Genomic DNA, 22105 nt, shown 5'->3' with positions numbered 1-22105 from the left:
AATGGAGCAATGCTGAAGACCAGCATTGCTTTGACCAATGGAAAAAACGAGTGGAACGGCGTGTGGCGAGGGAAGGTGAATTTATATTGAAGGACAGCATTCGATTGTAGAATAATTTTTAAAATAAAACTCTTTTTAGTTATTTTAAAAGCTTCGCTCTCTTTCACTTTACCAATATAAATCTTTGTCTGATAAAGAGTGCAGTCTTATTAAAATAAAAACACCTAACAATGCAGTTTTTTCTTTTTGACTAGTGTTTTTGTAGTTTTTACTGTCTTTTTATACAGCATATATATTCGTTTAAGCAACAATTTAGTCTTTTAGATCACAAGGAAAAAAAAATTTTTAAATAAAATATTGGTTGGCTTTTGTGGGTGAATTTTGAGGTTTTGAGAAATTGAACATTTGGCTGTTAAACAGACTCAAATTTTGGTATTTCTGGAAGAACTGTTTTAGGGGCTTATTGTCCAGTAAAATGCATGTAAGCAGCTGGAAGAACCACCACAAAAGGAATACCAAGAATGTAAGGAAACGTTAATGGATTCAGAGCCCAACACCATATGTAGTCACAAATTGACATCAGTTACAAAGGACCAAACCACTTCCTCACAAACAAATAAAGAATCACAGACTTTGTCACAACCAAAAATATGCGTAGATAATTCTTCAAAAATTGAAGGCAATATAAAACTTACGGCTGCTCCTCATGTTAGTAAAAGACAAATTTCTAACTTCCCCGAAATCGTTGAAAATGACCTACCTCCTCCTAGTATTCAAAAATTTAAGAAAAGCCTAAAACTCAAGATGACATTCCAAATATTCTTAATAAAATAAAAGAAAAAATCGATAACCGAAGTTCTCCCTTTGCACTTTCTTTTTACGAAATATGTGATTTTCTGATAACTTCCCTTCACTTAAAATATTCTGAACTTATTTTTAAAAATTATTTAAATGAAAGCGAAGAAATAACAGAAATTTTAAAGTTTTCATTAGATTAAACGCAAAATTAAACTTGAAGAAACCATATCACGAGATTGAAGAAGAGATTGCTTCTGGGCAGTCTCTTTTCTGCTGATGAAACTGACTATGAGTCAAGTTCTCAAGTGAATAGTGGTATCTTGAAAAAAATAACCTAATAAGCATCAGACAAAGTGGATTTTAAACGGGTAGTTCCACAGCATTAAAGATGGAACCACGAAATACCACAAAGGAGACCAAAATTAGGAAAGAGAAACAGAGGAAGACCACAAATGAGATGAGGTGATGACATTAGGAAGATTGGAGGACGTAACTGGAAGCAAGTGGCGCAAAATAGAAAACACTGGATTGATTCGAGGGAGGCCTTTGTCCAAAGTTGGATTACTTAAGGCTGAAGAAGAAGAAAGTTCCACAACAGAAAATCTAATAACACTTGCGTCAGCTATACATAAATCTTTTCTGCACAATGAAAAACATATAAGATTTTTTAAGTTTCATTAAACCCTATTTCTGCATTACGTAAGAAAAATTTATCTGCAGTAATTAAACCAAATCTATACTTAACAGGCTAACAATTTAGGCTAATAATTTTTTCTCATCCTTTTCATACTTTTTTATACTTTGCAGATGAAGATGCTTCTAAAACAAAATCTAGAACTAAAACTACATCACAAGATCAGTGCGAAGAAGAAGAACCAGACAATGAAACACCCAAAAAGAAAACAAAACGTAAAACTAAACGAAAGTCGGAAGAAGAAGACGAAGACCAAGAAGAAGAGAAAGATGAAGATGAGGCACTTGACGACGAAGACGATGAAACTGATGGCAGAAGAAGAAAGAGGGTGACACAACAAGAAGAGGAAGCTGACGATGGGGCTAATATGGATGTCGAGGCAGCGGAAGATCAGGAAATTAAAAAGCCTGCTAACAGTTTTGCAGCCAAGAAAACCGTTGCTCAGGGTAAGTTAATACAATATTTTTTATTTATGATGAAATAAAAGAGAGTAAATTATTTTCCAGTGTGTTTATGATTTACAAAGTTCATTAGATACTAGCATTAGAACCCGTTTTTTGAAAAATTGTCAAGTTATCAACAAAACATTTTGACTACAAGTTCTATCAGATCTTTATTTTTATATTTTTTAATGCATATTTACAATCTACTCATAAACAGTACATTGAGTAATAAGTAAATGTGATGATAATATTGACTTAATTTGGGTACCGTCCAGCGACAGTTCTACATTTTCACCTATGTAACCAGGTCTTCTGACCAAGTCCTCTTCAGTCTTCGTTCCTCCATTGGTGGCTGATATAATTCACTGATAATTTGGCTGTGATGCGTTGAATTAGGAATTTTGTAGTTAGACCACTACATAGAAAAATTACCAAGACACTGATCGTACCATTCCTAGCCGCTTTCAAAGGGTTGGAAATGCGGTGCATCAGCTTCCGATTCTTTTAAACCTGCTTAATTTATCGACAACAACGAGACAGCACGCGCCAACCATAGTCATAGTCATAGTCATAGTCATACTTTATTGATCCTTTAAGACATTCAAAATAAATGTATAGGATACGTCACTACAGAATTTAGTATAAAAAAACATTAATGTGTATAATACAATATTCACAGTGTAAAAAAATTGACAAAACATAAAATATATAAAATAACATTTTTACAAGTAAAATATGAAGCTACTGTAGATTGTCCTCAAGATATTCATTTATAGAGTAATATGCTTTTCTTAAGAGTAAATCTTTAACATTTTTTTTTAAATTTAGAGATAAGTGGTATTTCTTTCACAGTTTTTGGCAAATGATTGTATAAGGTCAGTCCCATATATCTGAAGCAATTTTGAAATTTGGATGTTCTGTGTTTAGGAACTCGTAAAGATTCAGCACTTCTTGTATTGTAATAGTGATTGTCTGAATTTACTGGAAATGTATTGATTTCATCTTTGACATAAGTAAACATTTATAGATATATAGGCAGTAGAAAGTTAAAATTTGATGTTTAATAAAAATTGGTTTACAAAACTGTTGATAATCCAAATTAAAAATTTTACGGATAATTTTTTTTTGGTTAATGAACACTTTGTTACTATCTACTGAGTTCCCCCGCAAAATTACATTATAGCACATGTGGCTGTAAGCAAGGCTATAATAAACGTTCATTAATGCCGAGATGGGTAGTGTGTTTTTAATTCTAGATATAGCATAAAAAGCTTTATTCAATTTCATGTTCACTGAATTCACTTGTTCTGACCATTTGAGATTACAATCAATGAATACACCGAAAAACTTTGTAGGGTGAGTGGAAGATAACATATTGTTTCTATCACGGATGGTTAAGATATAGTCATAATTAGATGAGTTGTATGAATGAAAATAAATAATTTGCGTTTTGTCAATGTTTAATATTAGTCTGTTGGTATTACACCAGCGTATAAAACAGTCAACAACAGTCTTCATTGTCATTTTTAATTCCTCGAGTGTACGTGCAGAGACTATTAACGAGGTATCATCAGCAAACATTGATATTATAAGTGCCCTTATGTGATCTGGTAGGTCATTAATAAAAATTAGGAATAATAATGGTCCCAGCACGAATCCCTGTGGTACTCCTTTATTTGTCGTGTATGGTTCTGAGCTTGATTCTTTCATCTTAACAACACTCTTCCTGTCACTTACGAAATTTATTATCCATTCTAGAAATATCCCTCTAAAACCAACGTTATATAATTTATTGCGAATAAATGTTATGTCTAAGTAGTCAAAAGCTCGTGATAGATCAAAAAATCGTCCTGCCACGTAGTTTCTACTATCTAATTCATCATAAATACGCTCAAACAAGCTACATGCAGCCGTGAGTGTTGACTTTTGTGATCTAAAGCCGTGTTGGGTTGGAGTTAATAAATTGTATTCTTCTATAAAATTTAACATTCTGTTGTATACAACCTTGAACCTTGAAATTATGCTAAGGACAGATACTGGTCTATAATTTAAAATATCATGATTGTCATTCTTTTTGAAGATTGGAATAACTTTTGCCATTTTAAATATGGATGGAAATTGGCTGGTTGTTATTGAGAGATTAACAGATATGTTATCAATACCACTACTAGGCTTATTTTTTAGTTGATCGATTGCATTTTTTATTTCAATTGGAGTTACGGGTAAAAAGAAAAATGTTTTGTTACACATTTTTAAGGTAGTACAAGAAGAAGGTAACGATGTGCCAAAATGAGTTTGAAGATCGTATTCTGTAATTGTAGCAAAATATGAGGCAAACGAATTAGCAATATCACAAGACTTAGTAATAATTTTATTATCATAATGTAGAATAATATCAGACCTGTTCTTTTGCCTACCAGTTTCACTGTTTACTAAATTCCAAATTGTTTTTGGTATATTGTAAGATTGATTAATTAAGTCACTATGAAAGTTTTTTTTTTAGTATTTATTAATAGAGAATTATATTCTTTTTTTGCCTGTTTATAGGTATCTTGAGACTCGAGACTCCCTATATTTTTTGCTATCCAGTGTAGATTTTTTAGTTTTTCACTAGCGTGTCTTACCTCATCTTTTAACCATGTAGCCTTATTTGTTTTGTGTGCTTTATACCGGGTTTTTATTGGACAATATAAATTTAGATTGTAATCTAAAATGCTAACAAATGAATTTGTGGCATATTCAGCATTCAATTGTGAATAAACTTCATCAAAAACTGTAGAAGAAATCCCTGCTTTAAACATCAGCATATTTTCATCTGACATATCCCTGTAACTGATGGGTTTTTTATCTTTTTTCGATACTTTATTGGCTTGCAAATTTACACTTAGTGAAAATACTTTATGGTCACTGAAGTGTCCCTCGAACACATTTGATTTATAAAGATATGGTTCGATATTTGTCAATATGTAGTCCAATTTTGTAGATAATGTTTTACCCACTTTATCTACGAAGACTCTTGTAGGAGCCTCAGATGTGACTCTAAGATTATAACTTACTAAAAACTCGTTAAAAGATTGCTTATTATTAGACATGACAAGATAATCAATGTTTAGATCCCCACAAATATAAATATCATAATATGACTTACTGCATAGCTCCAATATATTATGTAATTTACACAGAAAACTCTGAACTTCTGCTGATGGCGAACGATAAACACTAATAACACAAATTTTCCTATTGGATATAAACAGAGAAATCGCACAGGACTCACACACCACTTCTTCACAAAAGTTAGAGACATCTAATGTTTTGACTTTAATATTAGTTTTGATGTAGATGATGAATCCTCCATGGATATGGAACTTTCGACAAAAATAAGAGGCGATGTTGTATCCATTCAGGGTCATAAATTGGATGTTTTCTTCAGTACACCAATGTTCTGATAGACAAATTATATCAGGTGTTTCCTGCAATGTTAAGACTTCAAGTTTGAGTAACTCGATCTAAAAATCTTCCTAACCTAAAGTTAAATCATTCAATGCCAATTTTTTTCGGCCAAAAAGCAGGATTGTAAATCTCTTCCCTTAAGTCAGGTAGTTCACCTATCATAAAACATTGATTATCCCTTCTTTTATGATCAGTTGGTAACAATTTTACTTGTATATTCTCACAATTTGTCTTAGTTATTATGAAACTCTTGATGTGGTCCTCACTTACACTATCCGGAACTTTTGAGATGAATAGCCACAATTTTTTGTCTGGTTTTTCGGATTTTCCATGGAAATCCTTATCACCAATTCCAGTTCCCATTGTTTTCTTGCGTCTTGTTGTCACAATCTGATATTCTTCAACGTCGGCTTTATTATCTAAAATCCCTGTTGTGATATGATTAAGATTTATTTTTGTGCTTTCCTCATTCTCAACGATTAAATTTGTAATGTAGTCACATGTTTGTTTGGTTCGAATTTCCATTAATTGTGCATTTAATTTGTTTGTAGTAATTTTTTAAATGCCCTGTATATTGGAATTCCTTTCAACATGTTTGGTGTTTTTATCATTAAAATTTTTATTTGAGCCAGTTTCATTGTTTTTTTTGTATTTAGAATTAGTCAACTGGACACTGGCCGTCTTATCTTCATTACCTTAAGTTTTTATTAAACACTCATTAACAGTTGAGTTGGGTTTTTGTGAGATTCTGGTTCTGGTTATTTCTGATTTCAATAAATTTAATTTTTCTAGCAAGTGTTCATTATTTGATTTTAATAGATTATTGTTATTTAATAATAAATTGTACTTATCATCTTTTTCAGCTAACAGCCATTTTAACCACTGATTTTCTATCGCTATGGCACTAAATGATTCGATGTGTTGTCCATCACTATTTTGGCAACAAATTACACGTGAATCTCCTATCTTGAAGAATTTCACTTTGTTTTTAACAGCACATGAGATGTGATAACTATTTCCACATACTATACAAACGAGTATTTTATTAGGCTTAGTTTGACAACATGCATTCTCTTTAAAATCTACCTCTTTTACTACAGAGAGAGGCGACGGCTTATTTTTACTTTCCGCCATCTTGGATCGAACCCAATTAATAGACAGTTTTACGCTATCACAGTGATCTTAAACCACCAATATTGAAAAAAAAATGGTATTCCACGTTGTATTGGTTCTTGTCTTTATATTTTGTCTTTTTCTATTACGTATTTTTCATTTCTTTTCGCCGATGAAGAATGCCACTTCTTGTTCTATCTAATCGCTCCCTAATGCTTCTCGTGTTCTTCTTAGGATGCCATCTTTTTTTTATTACCCCTGTACGGTGTTTGTATACTGCTATCTGGTCGCAATTAACCAATTATCAGTTATTTTCTGACCCAACTTAATAAACAGCAAATACTCAAATCTAAGGGCTTACTCTATAGCTTATTCTTATTTTATCTATCAACTAATGCACTTCAACTAACATGCAATAACATTATACTCTGCGTTTAACACTAAACTCTTACACATTTACACTAACTTAAACGGTTTTGTCCTTCTCTTTAGTTCAGTGTTGTCAAGAAGCGGGATTGCCTCGACATTCACATAACTGTGCAACCTCTGCTCGTGACTTGCTGTTCTGCTCGTGACTTGTTGCTGTTCTCTTGATTACTTCGGTCATAGTTTCTATACCCAGATCTTAGTGGAGTTTGCTGTTACATTATATACCAAGGAGCATCAACAATGTTCTTCAGTACTTTGTTTTGAAATCTCTGGATAATATGTAGATTACTAGCTTTGGTACAGCCCCAGAGTTGGCACCCATATACGTAATGTATATGTTATATACCCATATAATGTAAGCACCTCATTATATGATAAGGAAACGATCCCTACTCATATGCTCCGAAAAACATTTTAAATTAAATAATGGATGAGATTTCCAGTTTTCATTGAGTCTATTTAATTTGATGGTTCCAGTGTAAATCAATAATGCAACAAATTTTAACATTTCTTCTCTTGAAACTAACTTCCACTTTATAATTCTTGATTTTTCTCGTATATGTTTAGAAAGGAATATCTCTTCTGCATACAAGTTGGTTTGGCTAACGATTAAATCCAAAATATAGTTATCAAATATCATTTTAAAATAATCGATTGGGTCATTACCACCTGGTTGAACCAAAAGTTCATTCACAAAATCTTTCATATTCATAGGAATATTTGTCCAGTCAGGAAATAAGTGTTTTAACACAGTTTTGTTTTCGTTGGGAACGTCATCTTGGATTTGAATCGGAATTTCATTTACTGTAACAATAAAAAAAATTAATAATATTGTATCACATAAAATATAAAAACTTATTCTTTCTATCATCGTCTGAATACTCCTCGGATTCAGAAGAAACGCCCTCGAAATCAGAATCAGTGTTACTGCCAATATAATGATTACTGAATAGTCCTATAGAGTCCTCCTCGTCAGTAGATTCATATAACAAAGCTAACATCTCACTTTCACTTAGTTTATTAGGATTTTTCACCAGTACTTTACGTTTTTTACATTTTGAAGGCCCCGGTATAGAGTCCGCCATTTTAATAAGACAAAACGGTCTATACGCGAACGTAACAAAATAAATAAGCCGACAACCAACTTTCCACTGCAACAATACAATCACACTGCTCGAATTCTTGAACGCGTGTCTGACTTGACCGCGCTAATTTGTATCCCCTACTCTAGCATGTCTGAATGCCGAATGCCGTCTCATTGGGAAATTCTGAAAACGGCAAACATATTTTAAATACTTTGTGCCTTAGTAACACGCTAACAAGATGTGAACTATTTGCTGCATACGCTGTATTTAAAATGATCTGTTAAATTTAACTGGTCAGATGTCACGCAAGTATGTCGTCAGCACCTGGCAAAATAACTTAAAGTCACGCATGCGTGACATCAGCAGTGAAAGTGTTAAAAACCATGAATAAAATTTAGTCTTTATTATCTCACAGATATATTTTTTATTTGACAAAAACAAACGACATCACCTGATTACCTGCCACAATTAATTATTCAAATACTGATTAAATTAAATATTAAAAAAATATATAATATCAATAAAAGCCGACCCTGTCGATCCTGACCGGCCGCCACTGGATCCGATAGAAGTATTAGCACTTTCTTCTCATTAGTTTTCTCACTTACCAAGCAAACTTTTACATTATGTATCATCATGGTATAATGAATACACAAGGTATGATACATAATGTTCCAAAATCGGTTCGCTTTCGCGCATGACGTAGTCAAGATCGCTTATTCCCGCAACATTTGAATGTAGTTGTATAGGAAAGACTTTTAATTTTAAGTCTTTTTATATAATTTGGCTAATTTAATTATAGTAATTATAAAGAGATGATAAAATTATGTTATTATAATATTTATCCTTTATAAAACATAGATATCCTTTATAAGACAAGTTTTAATTATCTTTTATTACACGTAGGTACAGGTTAATTAACTTATACTCCAGAGTTCGATATTTCAGATGTTTAAAAAGATACAGAAAAGTGGTAATGGAGGTACACAAAATTTGTACGTATATATACCTACTGAACTAAACACAAAATCAAAATAAATAATGATAAAGTCAACTTTATTTATATCGAATGAGCTAGCTGGCCATCGAATATGAGTGTAGTGAGGGCACACAATATTGCACAACATTTAAAATGACAGTTTTGTAATATTCACACATAAAATTATCTTGGTATTGTTTATAATATTGATAAGATTGTATATTTTAATAATGATAACATGATTTAACAAAGAAAAATATGTTATTTTGAAAGATGCTAAATTGATTTCCTGCGTAACAGTTCTTATTGCAAATTGCATAGCAGGCTGAGGCTAATTTCTTACTTAACAAATCGATATGAAAAAACCATTAAGGTTTCATGACTAATAATTATTAAAAATAAAGATTTAGACTTACGTCGTTGACCTAGAAGTAGTAAGAAGCTGCTCAACATACTTTTTGGACTCTCTGTGTTCGCCTCCTTGTACGCGTTTCTCTTGGTTGGTTAAAAGGGTAGCCGATGTTGATTTAGGCAAATAAAGACTAGGTACTGCCTCAGGTTTGAGTTTTAGACCCTTTTTAGAAACGTAATTTAAAAGTTCCTGTTGTAGATTTCTTTGGTAATCTTCAGTTTTAAAATGTTTAGAAAAAATTCTTGCAGTATTACAATTAAAATTATCCTATCTACAACAAGATATAATCCACAGTTTTCTGGTCAAGCTATCTTTAAGAAATGTATGAAACCTAAAGATTTTATCTTCATTGTCACTATTGAAACAAGCAATTGCACAGCGTACTTTGAAAAAGGTACAAAACCAGATATACAATGGCAAATAAAAACTTTCAGTTTTACAAAAAAATACTATACAGTATAAATAAATAGTAACTAAACACCATTTGTATAAAGACACATATATAAGCATATATCTAAATTATTTTTCTATTATAAAATAGATGACTCAGTCAGTATTGAGATACTTTAAAATATATTTATTATCTGATAACTTGCAATTTGCAATAGTCACCATTGATAACCGATATTATTGTTGAACTTTTGTTTTTATACAAGCTTTCTGTCTTGCCTGTGTAAAGTCGTCTGAAGTCGATATTTATTGTGTTTTGCGTTTGAACTAATTTGTGTCTTATTTTCATATTATTATATTGTTTGATAAGTAAATTTTGCATATATAATAATCGGTAGGTTATAGTAATGTGTATATTTTTTATTTTACTAAATTTCATTATAACCATCTAAAATACCATATTGAATTGTAAAACAGATTTTTCTCTATTGTACTCTATTTTGTTTTTATTTCACTAAAACTGCTTGGAAGTGAGTGACAGTGAATCAGAATAAGCAAATCTACTACTATTTACCTATTCACAGTATTTCCTCTGCAGAAAATTTTTAAATTTCAAGGGATTTGCATACAAAAAGAGTCTTCTTCTTCTTCTAATGGCGCTACAACCCTTTGTGAGTCTTGGCCTGCTTAACAATGTTCTTCCATTCTGCCCTGTCGGATACTTTCCTTCGCCACTGCCTGATATTCATGGTTTTAAGATCCCTCTCTACGTCGTCTATCCATCTTTTACGGGGCCTTCCTCTTGTTCTGTTTCCTTGGGGCTTCCATCTCTGGACTACTTTTACAGCTCGATTATCTGGCATTCTTTCTAGGTGACCAAGCCAGTTTAGTCTTTGTGATACAAAAAGAGTACTTATATTATTAGTATATGTATGAAAACAAAAATAAATATTTTGCCTGAATCTCTAGGAGAAGTAAAGGTTTTACGCTACTGAAAATATATTTTTTATTCAATTATAACCAAAACAAAACATTTAAAAAAAATTAGATCACTTTTTAACCATAATTTCAAAATTAATGCGTACGTTAAGCTGTAATAATGGGTTCGAGGTGGTTCGGGCGATCTTAACTACGTCACACCTCTGGGCCAGCTGTCAAATGTCATGCGCAATATCATACCTTGTGTATTCATTGTACCATGATGTATCATATTATTACTTGCTGTAAAAAATTTAACCCAAATTTGTAAACTATTTTTACAATGATCAGCGTTATTCCAATCCCTGCATGTCTAAATTAATTACTGCTAAATTGTTATGCACTTAATCGTTTGTAATGCTTTCATTGAAATAAACCGCCAAGTATATATATATTAAATTAAGCAGTAAAATTGTTTAGCTATATAATTTAATCAAAGGATTTAGTGTAAATAATATCAATTAAAATAATAAATTATTATTAAAATTTAATTGGAAATATCTGCAATATATTAAATTTGAAGTTATTTTTTGTGTAATGTAGGTTAAATTATATTATATAATAATAAAAAGTATTAGAATTATTTGAACCGAGAGCATTAATAATTATTTATTGCGTGGGAGGTCTTTTTTATATATCGATCGATAGCTAAATTTAGAGTCTGCAACTAGCGAAAATGTCCAGAAGAAACATATTAAAAAGACCCCATAGTAACCAAAATGTTTGTTGAATTGTTTGGAATATAGAATATCCACATGCAGGTTTTTCAGTATTCATGTGAAATTTAAATATTAAAATGTTCGATTGATAAAAACTTGGATTAAGTTCAATATCAGAGACGTGCTGTTATAAAACATTGGTAATAGGAAATTTGGATTTAGAAATGGTCTAGGAACTAGAGATGCACTATTTTGTATAAGCGTTCTATTACAAAAAGCTGTGAGTCCTACAAGAACGTTCACATTTGATTCACCGACTTCCAGAAGGCATTCAACAGAGTATAACACAACACACTTTTCAATTTCCACAGGCAGCAGGTCTCGATTACTATTACAACTACGATAAAAGACTGCTTAAATACTTATACACTCGCGATCATAGAATCCGGGTCACCTTGAAAATTTTAAGTTTCTGGAATATTTTGGCCTCTGGTGCAGTAATAACCTTTTTTTTAGGCTAACGTATTTTTTATTTGTCATCAATGTTTGTTTTGAAAGAAAAAAAAGTTTTTTTATTGTTCTGATTGAAAAAGCAGAAAACAAACCAAATTGTTGATAAAACAGGCATACGAAAAAAATGGAAAATACAGAACGTGGTAAAATGTCAGTGAAATTTCAATGACTAATGTCGTGTATTGCCTCCACTTGCTCTAATGACCTCTTGCAGACGACGGGGCATACTCCCAATTTTTCTCCGGATTACATGTTGTGGTATGTTATTCCACTCTCTCACTAACAGATCCTTAAGCTCCTGTGCGTTGTTAGGAGGAGATGTTAGGGCTTGAATACGTTTTTTCAAATCGTCCCAGATATGTTCGATGAAATTCAGGTCCGGAGACCTAGCTGACCAGAGTAACCTCGTAATTCCAACCTCGTCCAAGTATTGCATACTGATCGTGGCAACGTGCGTACGCGCGTTGTTCTGCATGAAAACGACGTTTTCTCCAAGCCTTGCCATGGTATGCATAACATGTTCTTCCAGAATCTCCGTAATGTCCCTTCGTGCAGTTAAGAACCCATTTTCGATGCAGGGTAATTCTGTGCGGATGTGGGAAGATACACCTCCCCAAGCCATGACCGAGCCTCCACCAAATGGCATTCTTGGAGCAATGCAAGCTTGTGAAAATCATTCACCGGTTCTCCTCCAAACTCTTACACGTCCATCGGATCCAGTTAGGCAGAAACGGGATTCATCTGAGAATAACTCTTTGCTTCAATCGTTAATTCCCCAATACGCGTATTGTCGAGCAAAAGCTAGTCGCGCAACTCGATGCGCCAGGCGAAGTGGCGGTCCTGTAGCCATTACCCGAGAAGATAGTCCAAAAGAACGAAATCTTCTCCTGACTGTTGCAACGCTAATATTGCGATTTCGTACTTCCTGTAGACGATTTCGATGCATAATCGCAGTTGAGGTCCGGTTTCGTAAAGCCTGAAACACAAGAAAACGGTCATCTCGTACCGTGGTCATTCTTCTTCGTCCAGAGCCAGGTCGTCTGGATAGCAAATACTTCTCCTGAAAGCTTTGAAGCACTCGTTGAAAAGTAGAAAGGCTTACGCCAACAGTTCTTGCGACTTGCCGTTGAGTGTGACCGTCTTTCACAAGCGCAACAATTTGTGCCGTTTCAACAACAGTCAAGGGTATTTTTGGCAAAAAATAAACAATATTAAACACTAATAATGGCACTAATAAACACTAATGATGGCAATAATAAACGTTTGTTCGTTGCGTTTCAACAGAAAGTCGAAGGACAAATGAGACATTTAAAACAAGCGGCAGTTACAGGTACCGTTCATTTTGGGAAGTGTGCACTTTGTTGCAAAGGAAACCGCTAAGCCGACAACAATTCTCAGAAACATGCATTAGTTTGTATTTGTGTTATTATTATTTACGATAAAGCTCGTTAAAAATGAAATATTGGTGATTTACAAGGTGACCCGGATTTATGATCGCGAGTGTATTACATTTATGTAGCCTCTATCCAAATTAGAGATAGTCGTACTAAAAAACTACCCATCAAACAGGGAGTATGACAGGGTTATCTTTTGTCGCCCAGTCTTTTTAACATATACTCTGAAAGAAACTTTATAGAGGCTTTGGATGACAGACAAGAGGAAGGAAGACTAGGCGGATAAGTGATCAGATACGCTTACGATACAGCCGTTCTTGTAGAAAATTCAAAAGATCTCCAGACATTAGTAAATCTAGTCAGTAAAGCAAGTTATCGAAAAAGCCTCAAAATTAACATTTCAAAGACAAACTGGATGGCGGTTAAAAAATTAATAAGATCACTGTCTGCTTTCACTTAATAGAGAAGAGATAGAACGTGTAAACCATTTTAAATACCTTGTCAGATGGTTAAATATAAATTTTGACTATAACGAAGAGGTAATAACCAGGACCGAAATACCATGTAATGCTTTTATGACCTGAAAACATGTTTTTTGTAACAGAAATCTATCAATGCATATTCGCAAGAAAGTCCTGAAAGGTTATCTGTGGTCTATCCTATTATATGGTTATGAGATATGGACAATATAACCACAATGCTTAACAAATAAGAAACATTCGAATTGTGGTGCTACCGACGTATTCATATCATGAGTTTCGCACACTTTTAATGAAGATATCTTTAAAATGATGAGTTCAGAACGTCTGCTCATAAACATCATAAAGAGTAGAAAGACAGATTACTTCTGCTATATAGAGGACCCAAATACCATCTACATTGTCTTATAATACAAGAAAAAGTGAAGTGAGAGAGAAAAATTGGTCGAAAGAAACTTTTATGTGTAAAATACTAATTAAATCAAGAGAATTTGTTAATACAATTTTTAAGAAACCAGCAATATTTTTGTTTTGTTTATCAAATCTAACAGCCTCGACAAGTTTATTATGCTTGTGAGTAATCTCCTAAAAAATTGAAGTTATAGTTGCTAAATCATATTAGGCTGCATTTATTTAGTAACAAATTCTGTCACATTATGAAGAATAAAGTTGTTGTTAATTCTCGTTTGTCTTTCAAACAGCTCATTGTGAATATATTTTTCTTGGTTTTTAGAAATCTGCCATTTCATATCGATAACCTCGTCTTGCAGTTTTACATTCTAGACACAAAAATTGCAGAACACTTCTTTAACTCCATAACCCTAATCTCTGATGAATTAAAACTAGCGCAATACATATCTTTGTGAACTGGTCACTCACAGCTATTACAATAGAGCAATTTTTTTTCAGCACGAACTTTCTTTCATTCCACACACTTCATTTTCTGATTTCATATTTTGAGAGTCGGTACTCCATACTAATAGTCTGCTAATGAGTTTTATTAGTTGCTCCACAGAGAATGCTCTATAGAGATTATTACACTTAAAAAATTAGATTCTTAACTCTTTTTTTACTGAAAGTTTGATAAACACCTATACGCTTTGACTAGCTTGTTGATTCTCTATATTTATACTTTTTTTCTAAATATACTAATCTTCCTTTTTCTTTTCTGCGGGTGGAAATTTTCTAAAAACCGCACCTAGGAATGACTAGCGTGTGTTGGATTCAGGGTAACGAAGTACATCTGAGCCCCTTTCACCCTAAAAGGAGGTTATCCTACCTACTAACTAAAAATTACCTTCTCCTACTTGTGCGCAGGTAACTGTCGCACGTACCGTACTCCGAACGTCGGTTGGAGAATGTTAACATCGGTCATTTCTGCTGGGAGTTCCAGTTGGTGATCTGTCATCCAGCGCTTCAGGACGTAGCCTGTATGTCTTACCCTAAATCGCAGATATGGCTCGTTCCGGTCTACTACAGGTGTTATATCTATTCTAAATGAATTTAAAAAAACTGATAATCATTGTTGGAATGCAATAATATTGTTAGGTAGGTACCTATACATAGTTTGAAATAAATATTGCATCTGCTATCAGTCGTTTGATATCGATCTTAGTGTCGACAACTAAGCTCCTAAAATTCTATTGAATTACAGTGAAAGTAAATAGTGCGAACAAAATGTCCTGAAAACCATTATCAGCTGAAGAACTGAAAGATATTGCTAATAATTTATTGGAATCCGATTATGAAGAATCTCCTGAAGTAGGTGGTATTGAAAGTGACTGAAATTGATGATCATCTTTCGGAAGCAAGTAAAGAGGATAATCAGCAAGTAATATTGAGTGATAATGAAGAAGAATATATAGCTACAAGTTTCCACATTTCGGAGTGTTTAATTTTTGAAACTAAGGATGGAATTAACTGAAAGGGTCAACCACAACCGACAGGACGTGTGCAATCCTGCGACATAATAAAAAGCAAAATGCACAAAGTAATGTTAGGCGCTGGTCAGAGTGTAGATAATCCTGTTGATTCCTTGTGTTTGTTTGTGGACGAAAAAATTGTAAACGAAATAGTGAAGTGTACAAATAAAGTAGCCAAAAATGTCCTGGGGATAGAGAACTGGAAATATTGCGACTCTACAGAGCTATATGCCTTTATTGGACTACTACTTACTGCAGGGCACCCGAGTGCCAACATTTATAATGTAGATATACTTTAAAGTAAGTTTTATGGACCTTCTATATTTAAAGATATCATGGGTTTAAAACGATTCAAAAATCTGCTAAGATTTGTTCGATTTGACGATAAGGACACTAGGTCTGAACGTAGAAGGAACGACAAATTAGCAGCAATACGCGATATGTGAAATCAAGTCAACCAAAACTTTGAGAAATACTATTTACCAGGAAAAAAACATAATGGTAGATGAGCAACTTGTTCCGTATCGGGATAGGTGTCCTTTCAAGCAGTATATTCCTTTAAAGCTAGATAAGTATGGCATGAAAATATGATGGGCCTGTTACTAGGAAACATATTACCCTTTAGGTGGAATACCATATACAGGAAAAAACGGAAATACAGTAGCCAAAGGTCTTGCATCTCAAGTTGTAAAGCAACTCGTTGAGCCTTATTATAATTTCAAGAGGAAGGTGACTAATACTTAATAATAATTTAATTTCTCATATCAATTTGCAATTCTAGTTGGTAATAAGCTAATCTTGTGGCTTAGTCCCAACTAAAATAGTATAAATTGATATCATCATCATCATTGGTGCTACAGCCCTATAAAAGAGCCTCGACCTTTCCAAGTCTATTACACCAGTCAGTTCTATCCATTGCCAACTGTTGCCAGTTTGCTGCGCCTATGTGTCTACCATCCTCATCTACACCTTCCATCCATCTGAATTTTGACCTACCCCTACTTCTACTTCCCACAGGTTGCGACATAAGGATTCCTCTAGGAGGGTTGTTCTGTTGTGATCTTGCCAGATGTCCTGCTCATCTTAGTCTTCCTATTTTTATAAAGGATACTACGTCTTTACCACCAAATATATGTTTATATCTGTGATATATCTCGTAGTTGTACCTCCTTCTCCAAACACCATTTTCACAGATGCCACCGAATATTCTTCTTAGGATCCTTCGTTCAAATATAAGCAGGAGATTTTCATCTGCCTTAGAAATGGTCCTTGTATCCGACCCATATGTCAACACTGGTTGTATAAGGGTATTGTATATGGTTATTTTTGTTTTTTGGCTTAAGTTTCTGCTTCTCATATGTCTACTCAGTCCAAAACAGCATTTGTTTGCTAGGATTATTCTTCGCTTAATTTCTTCCGCCATGACGTTCTCCTTGGTGATCAGGGAGCCTAAGTATGTGAATTTGTCGACCACTGCAAAGGTAGAATTATCAACTGTGAATTGGTGGCCGATGTTTCTGGCTCTATTGTTGGGTGTTGATGCCATTATCTTAGTTTTATCTTCATTTACTTGCAGGCCCATATTTTTTGAGGCGTTTGACAAGGTGATATACATTTCTTCTTGCTTGCGTGTTGTGCGGGCAACTAGGTCAACATCATCTGCATATGCCAAATTTTGGGATGATTTATTAAAAATGTTTCCTCTGTTGTCTATTTGGGCATCCCTGACCGCCTTTTTCAGAGCTATGTTGAAAAGGCGACACGCCAGCGCATCTCCCTGTCGCAGCCCAACATGCGTTTCAAAAGCCTGTGATTGTTCGCCCTGTATTTCGACTTTGCAAACAACTTTACGCATTGTAGCCTTAACCAATTTTATCAGTTTATCGAAAATGTGGAATTCATCCATGGCTTCATACAATTTATTTCTTAGGACACTATCATAGGCCGATTTGAAGTCTACGAAAAGATGGTATGTGTCGATATTAAATTCATTGGTTTTTTCCAGTATTTGCCTTAGCACAAAAATCTGGTCTGTTGTTGATCGACCAGGCCTAAAACTACTTTGATATTCGCCAAGAAGCTCCTCTGAATATGCACTCATGCGACCATATAAAATACTCGAAAATATTTTGTATGCTGTATTAAGGAGGGTTATTCCCCTATAGTTTCTGCATTCTAGTTCATCGCCCTTGTTGTGTAGCGGGCAAACGATCCCAATACACCACTCTTCTGAGATTTGTTCCTCATTCCAGGCTCTCAGTATGATTTTATATATATGATTAATCAGACTAGCACCTCCACATTTAATAAGTTTCGCGGGTATACCATCACTTCCTGGAGATTTATTATTTTTTAGGTGTTTTATTGCATCCCGTACTTCCTGAATTGATGGAGGCTCCAATGGTGTATTGTTGTTTGCTCCTGGGGTGGTTGATTTGGATCTTCTACTTCGATAGTAAGTAGTTCTTTATAGTGTTCCACCCACCTTTTCAATACTTCTTCTTTTGTATTGAGTATATGCCCCTCCTTATCCTTACATAGTCCGATCCTTGGTTTAAATTCTTTTCTTGCTTTATTTAGATTTTTATAGAATTTTCTTGTTCGATTTTCCTCTTTTAATGCCTCAAGTTCTTCCAATATTCTATTTTCATAAGTTCGCTTTTTTCTTCGATGGATGTACTTCTCTTCTCTTCTGAGATCTTTATATTTTTGTTCTTTTTCTCGGGTTCTTCTTTGCTGCATCAGTTTATATGCATTGTTCTTTCTTCTTGTAATGTCCTCGCACTCAGATCCAACCACTCATTGCGTGGTGGTGGTCTTTGCGGCCCTAGAATGTTATTTGCTGCGTCTTTAATGTAATTTTTACACACTTCCCATTGTTTACTAATTGTTAGATTCTCTTTAGTTATGTATTTAGTTTCGATATAGTTTTGAAAACTTTCTGCCATTTGCGGGTTGTTGAGGAGTTCAATATTAAGGCGCCTTGTTTTGGTACTTCTCTCCTTCTTCGTATTTGAGATTCTAGCCCGAATTCTTGTGCCAACTAGAAAATGATCTGAATTAATATTGGCGCCTCGATAGGTGCGGACATCCATAAGGTTGGAGAAGTGTCTAGCATCTATGATCACATGATCAATTTGGTTGTTCGTTAATCCATCAGGCGAGGTCCAAGTCCCCATATGTATTTTTTTGTGTAGAAAACATGTGCTTCCTACGATCATGTTCTTTGAGGCTGCGAAGGTGACTGCTCGGTGTCCATTCGAATTAGTATTATTACGGTGACTATATTTACCAATGTGCGGTACATATATTTCTTCCCTTCCGATTTTTGCGTTCAGATCACCGGTTACTATTTTAGTGTCATTTCTGGGACAATTGTCACATGTTCTTTCTAATTCATCATAGAAATTGTCTTTTTCTTCGTCATCCTTGTCCTCTGTTGGGGCATGTACATTAATAAGGCTACTATTAAAAAACTTGCCCCTGATCCTTAAGCAGCTCATTTGCGGATTTATCGGCTTAAAATCTATAATCAAGTGCTTGACTTTATTATTGACTATAAAGGCTGTCCCAAACTCATGGCTGGTTCTATGGCAACTATAGTATATATTGTAGTTTGCTTTTTAGATTATGCCATGGCCTGTCCATCGTACTTCTTGTATTGCAGTAATATCAGCATTATATTGTGCTAATATGTCACACAGTTTGCGGATGTTTCCAGGTTTGTTAAGTGTGCGAACGTTCCAGGTAAATACATTAAGATCATTATTTCCATTATTCATGTCCTTATTTTGTTGCATAGGTCGTCTTCGAGGTTTCCGTCCGGCATTTTTGACTTTCGATTTCGTAACTATGGGGTTTTAAAAAAAAATACCGGGTTGGGTAGTTAACTCAACGCCAAACCCCCTTTTCGGAGGGCCATTTTACCCGCTCTCGTCAGTTCCCGACCCAACTTTCCACCCAGGTTGGATACCAGATCTCCATCTGGGGTTCTCGGTTAACAGGGGACACCAGCGTGAAGGTGAGAGTCGGATTTGAGTAAAAGAGGCTAGTTGGAGTAAACTGGAATCAACTCCATGTATTCGCATTCTATCCCTTTATCCCCCATAAATTGATATGACAAAGTATTAATTTGTAAAAGTAAAATGATAATATTCTTCTGACTTATGCGTTTTATTCATTTTGTAAAGATATTTTGGCGGTACTTTATACATGAGTTATATATGCTAATTACCATAATCTTTTCTCAGAAGGATTTTCACACAATAATGAAAGGCAACAAATCCCTTATCTTTTTCCAAGGGTATGCGCAAACATAAACCCCTCTGTTCAAATAAAATGGCCTAGTAGATTTACAAAAGTTTTCATTTATTTATTAATTAAGTCTTTATTTGGCTCTAAATGTTTATTACTTGTGAATAAATATTTTTTCTATAAAAGTTTTCTTGCATTTCATTTATTTCTGCAAATCCTTCAGGTAGATCGCACCCTCGAGGTACACCGCGTACTATAGTAGCACCTTCTTTTTAATGAAGACAATTTAAATTTAACTTTAATAAAAAATCAAAAAAGAATATTAGAAATATATGGGTAAATATAAATAGTACATTCAAGAACAGTGGTGAGCCCAAGGGATCCGGGTTGCCTCGTTACGTAAGTAAAATGTGTTGCCTGGATAAGGGTTAAACATTTCTGTGTATATATATCATATCAAAACGGCAGATAATCCTTTAAGTTTCTAGATTTTTCCAGCAATGATTTAGATAATTGTTTGTTTCAGTACTAACTTCCCTGTTTTATTTTTGCCACTTACTAATTACACATAAATTTAAATTTTACATTGCTGTCAACGAAATGTATTATAATTATGCTGATAAATAGCTTGCAGGCTTGTTAAATGACAAAAACAAAGTTGCAAATTTTCTCATTGTAAACAAAGCAATTTAAAATAGCCATTTGTCGACAATTAGCTTTGACGATATTGTTCTATTAGCCCCTTTCAAACGGGTTTTACTGTTTTAGATTATTTGTGTCCTTTATTTATAGAATCGTATATATTGACTTGTTTTGTTCGGTGTGTTAATATTGGAAATGTTCGAATAAAGAATAAAATATTTCATAAATATGAATATGTCAAACAATATATTGCAAATTGAATGCATCCGACTTGAAATTGTAATATAAAAACTAAATAATTATAAATTTAAAAGCGCTGTAGAATTGGACCCTGTTCTGCAACAATGGTGTAAGCCACCGGCATGTTGTTCTGAGATAATTCTTCTTCTTCTCATTGCGCCGTCTCCTTTCGAAGGTTGGCGATCCAAATGGCAATTGTAGTTTTGGAAACTGCTGCGCGAAAGATCTCTGCGGATGAGCGGTCGAACCATCTCCTCAGGTCTTTCAGCCACGAGTTCTGGCGTCTTCCTACTGATCTTTTGCCCTGTACTTTTCCTTCCAGTATAACTTGAAGTAATTCATATCTTTCGCCTCTCAGCACATGACCCAAGTATTGCATTTTCCTCTCTTTGATTATTCTTAGTAATTCTTTTTGTTTACACATGCGACGAAGTACCTCAACATTAGTAACTCTTTGTACCCATGGAATCCTCAACATTCGTCATGAGATAATTAGCTTTTTGTATTTCGTTATCATAGAAAATTCCCTTGCTGAGATATTTTTCTTTAAATATGTTTTACTCTTTTACAATAATACATATAAACGGAAAATATCGAAATAAACGAATAACCTTTAATTTTTGGTATAAAAAAACAATAAAAACTGGGTTACATGATTGTTGCAAAATTGAGTAAGTGATCATAGTTAATTGTGTCAAAATAGTTTATAATACAATTTAATACAAAAGATAATCAGAAAGCATTTTTATTGAGAAAAAGTAGATACAGTTATTTTTATTATTCATATACAACGTCAAATTGCTCTTCATCAATAGTAAAATCTGGCATCTGTCCATGTACTTCTACATCGTCTATGAAATTTTCACTTCCGACTTTATCTAAGAAATTATAAAAGCCTTTTGCATCTGTAGGTACCAAATCCAAGATGTCTTTCAGGTCTTTTATTTTTTCAGCAGAAAGCTGTCTACCATTTGGCCACAGTGGAGGCAGTTCTATGTTTCCAAGTAAAGGTTTTCTGCCCTTTCCTGCCTTTTCGATGTTTACTGCTGAAAAAGAAGGATCTCTAACGTGATTTTTCATGTACAAAATAGTGGGTTCATGCTTGTTCACTCTTATAACGTGGGTTTTTATCCAATTAATACGCTGTTTATTATTTGAGTCGATCTTGCGATTTGTAATCGACCTCTCTAACTCCTTAACTGATACAATATCATTAGTTGCGATACGGTTT

The 22105-nt window shown here is 33.9% G+C and overlaps 1 protein-coding gene across 1 annotated transcript in view; it reads left to right on the top strand.

The window, feature by feature from the left end:
• LOC140449335 (uncharacterized) overlaps positions 1 to 22105 on the top strand; it is a 126396-nt gene that overhangs the window by 77696 nt on the left and 26595 nt on the right. The window contains exon 2 of the mRNA XM_072542469.1: positions 1606 to 1938. Coding sequence (XP_072398570.1) covers positions 1606 to 1938 — 333 coding nt within the window. The remainder of the gene's footprint in view (positions 1 to 1605; positions 1939 to 22105) is intronic.

The sequence above is a fragment of the Diabrotica undecimpunctata genome, chromosome 9 (assembly GCF_040954645.1).
Source record: "Diabrotica undecimpunctata isolate CICGRU chromosome 9, icDiaUnde3, whole genome shotgun sequence".
Taxonomy (NCBI): Eukaryota; Metazoa; Arthropoda; class Insecta; order Coleoptera; family Chrysomelidae; genus Diabrotica; species Diabrotica undecimpunctata.
The sequence above is the reverse complement of the archived record's forward strand: the minus strand, read 5'-3'. Positions and strand labels throughout refer to the sequence as shown.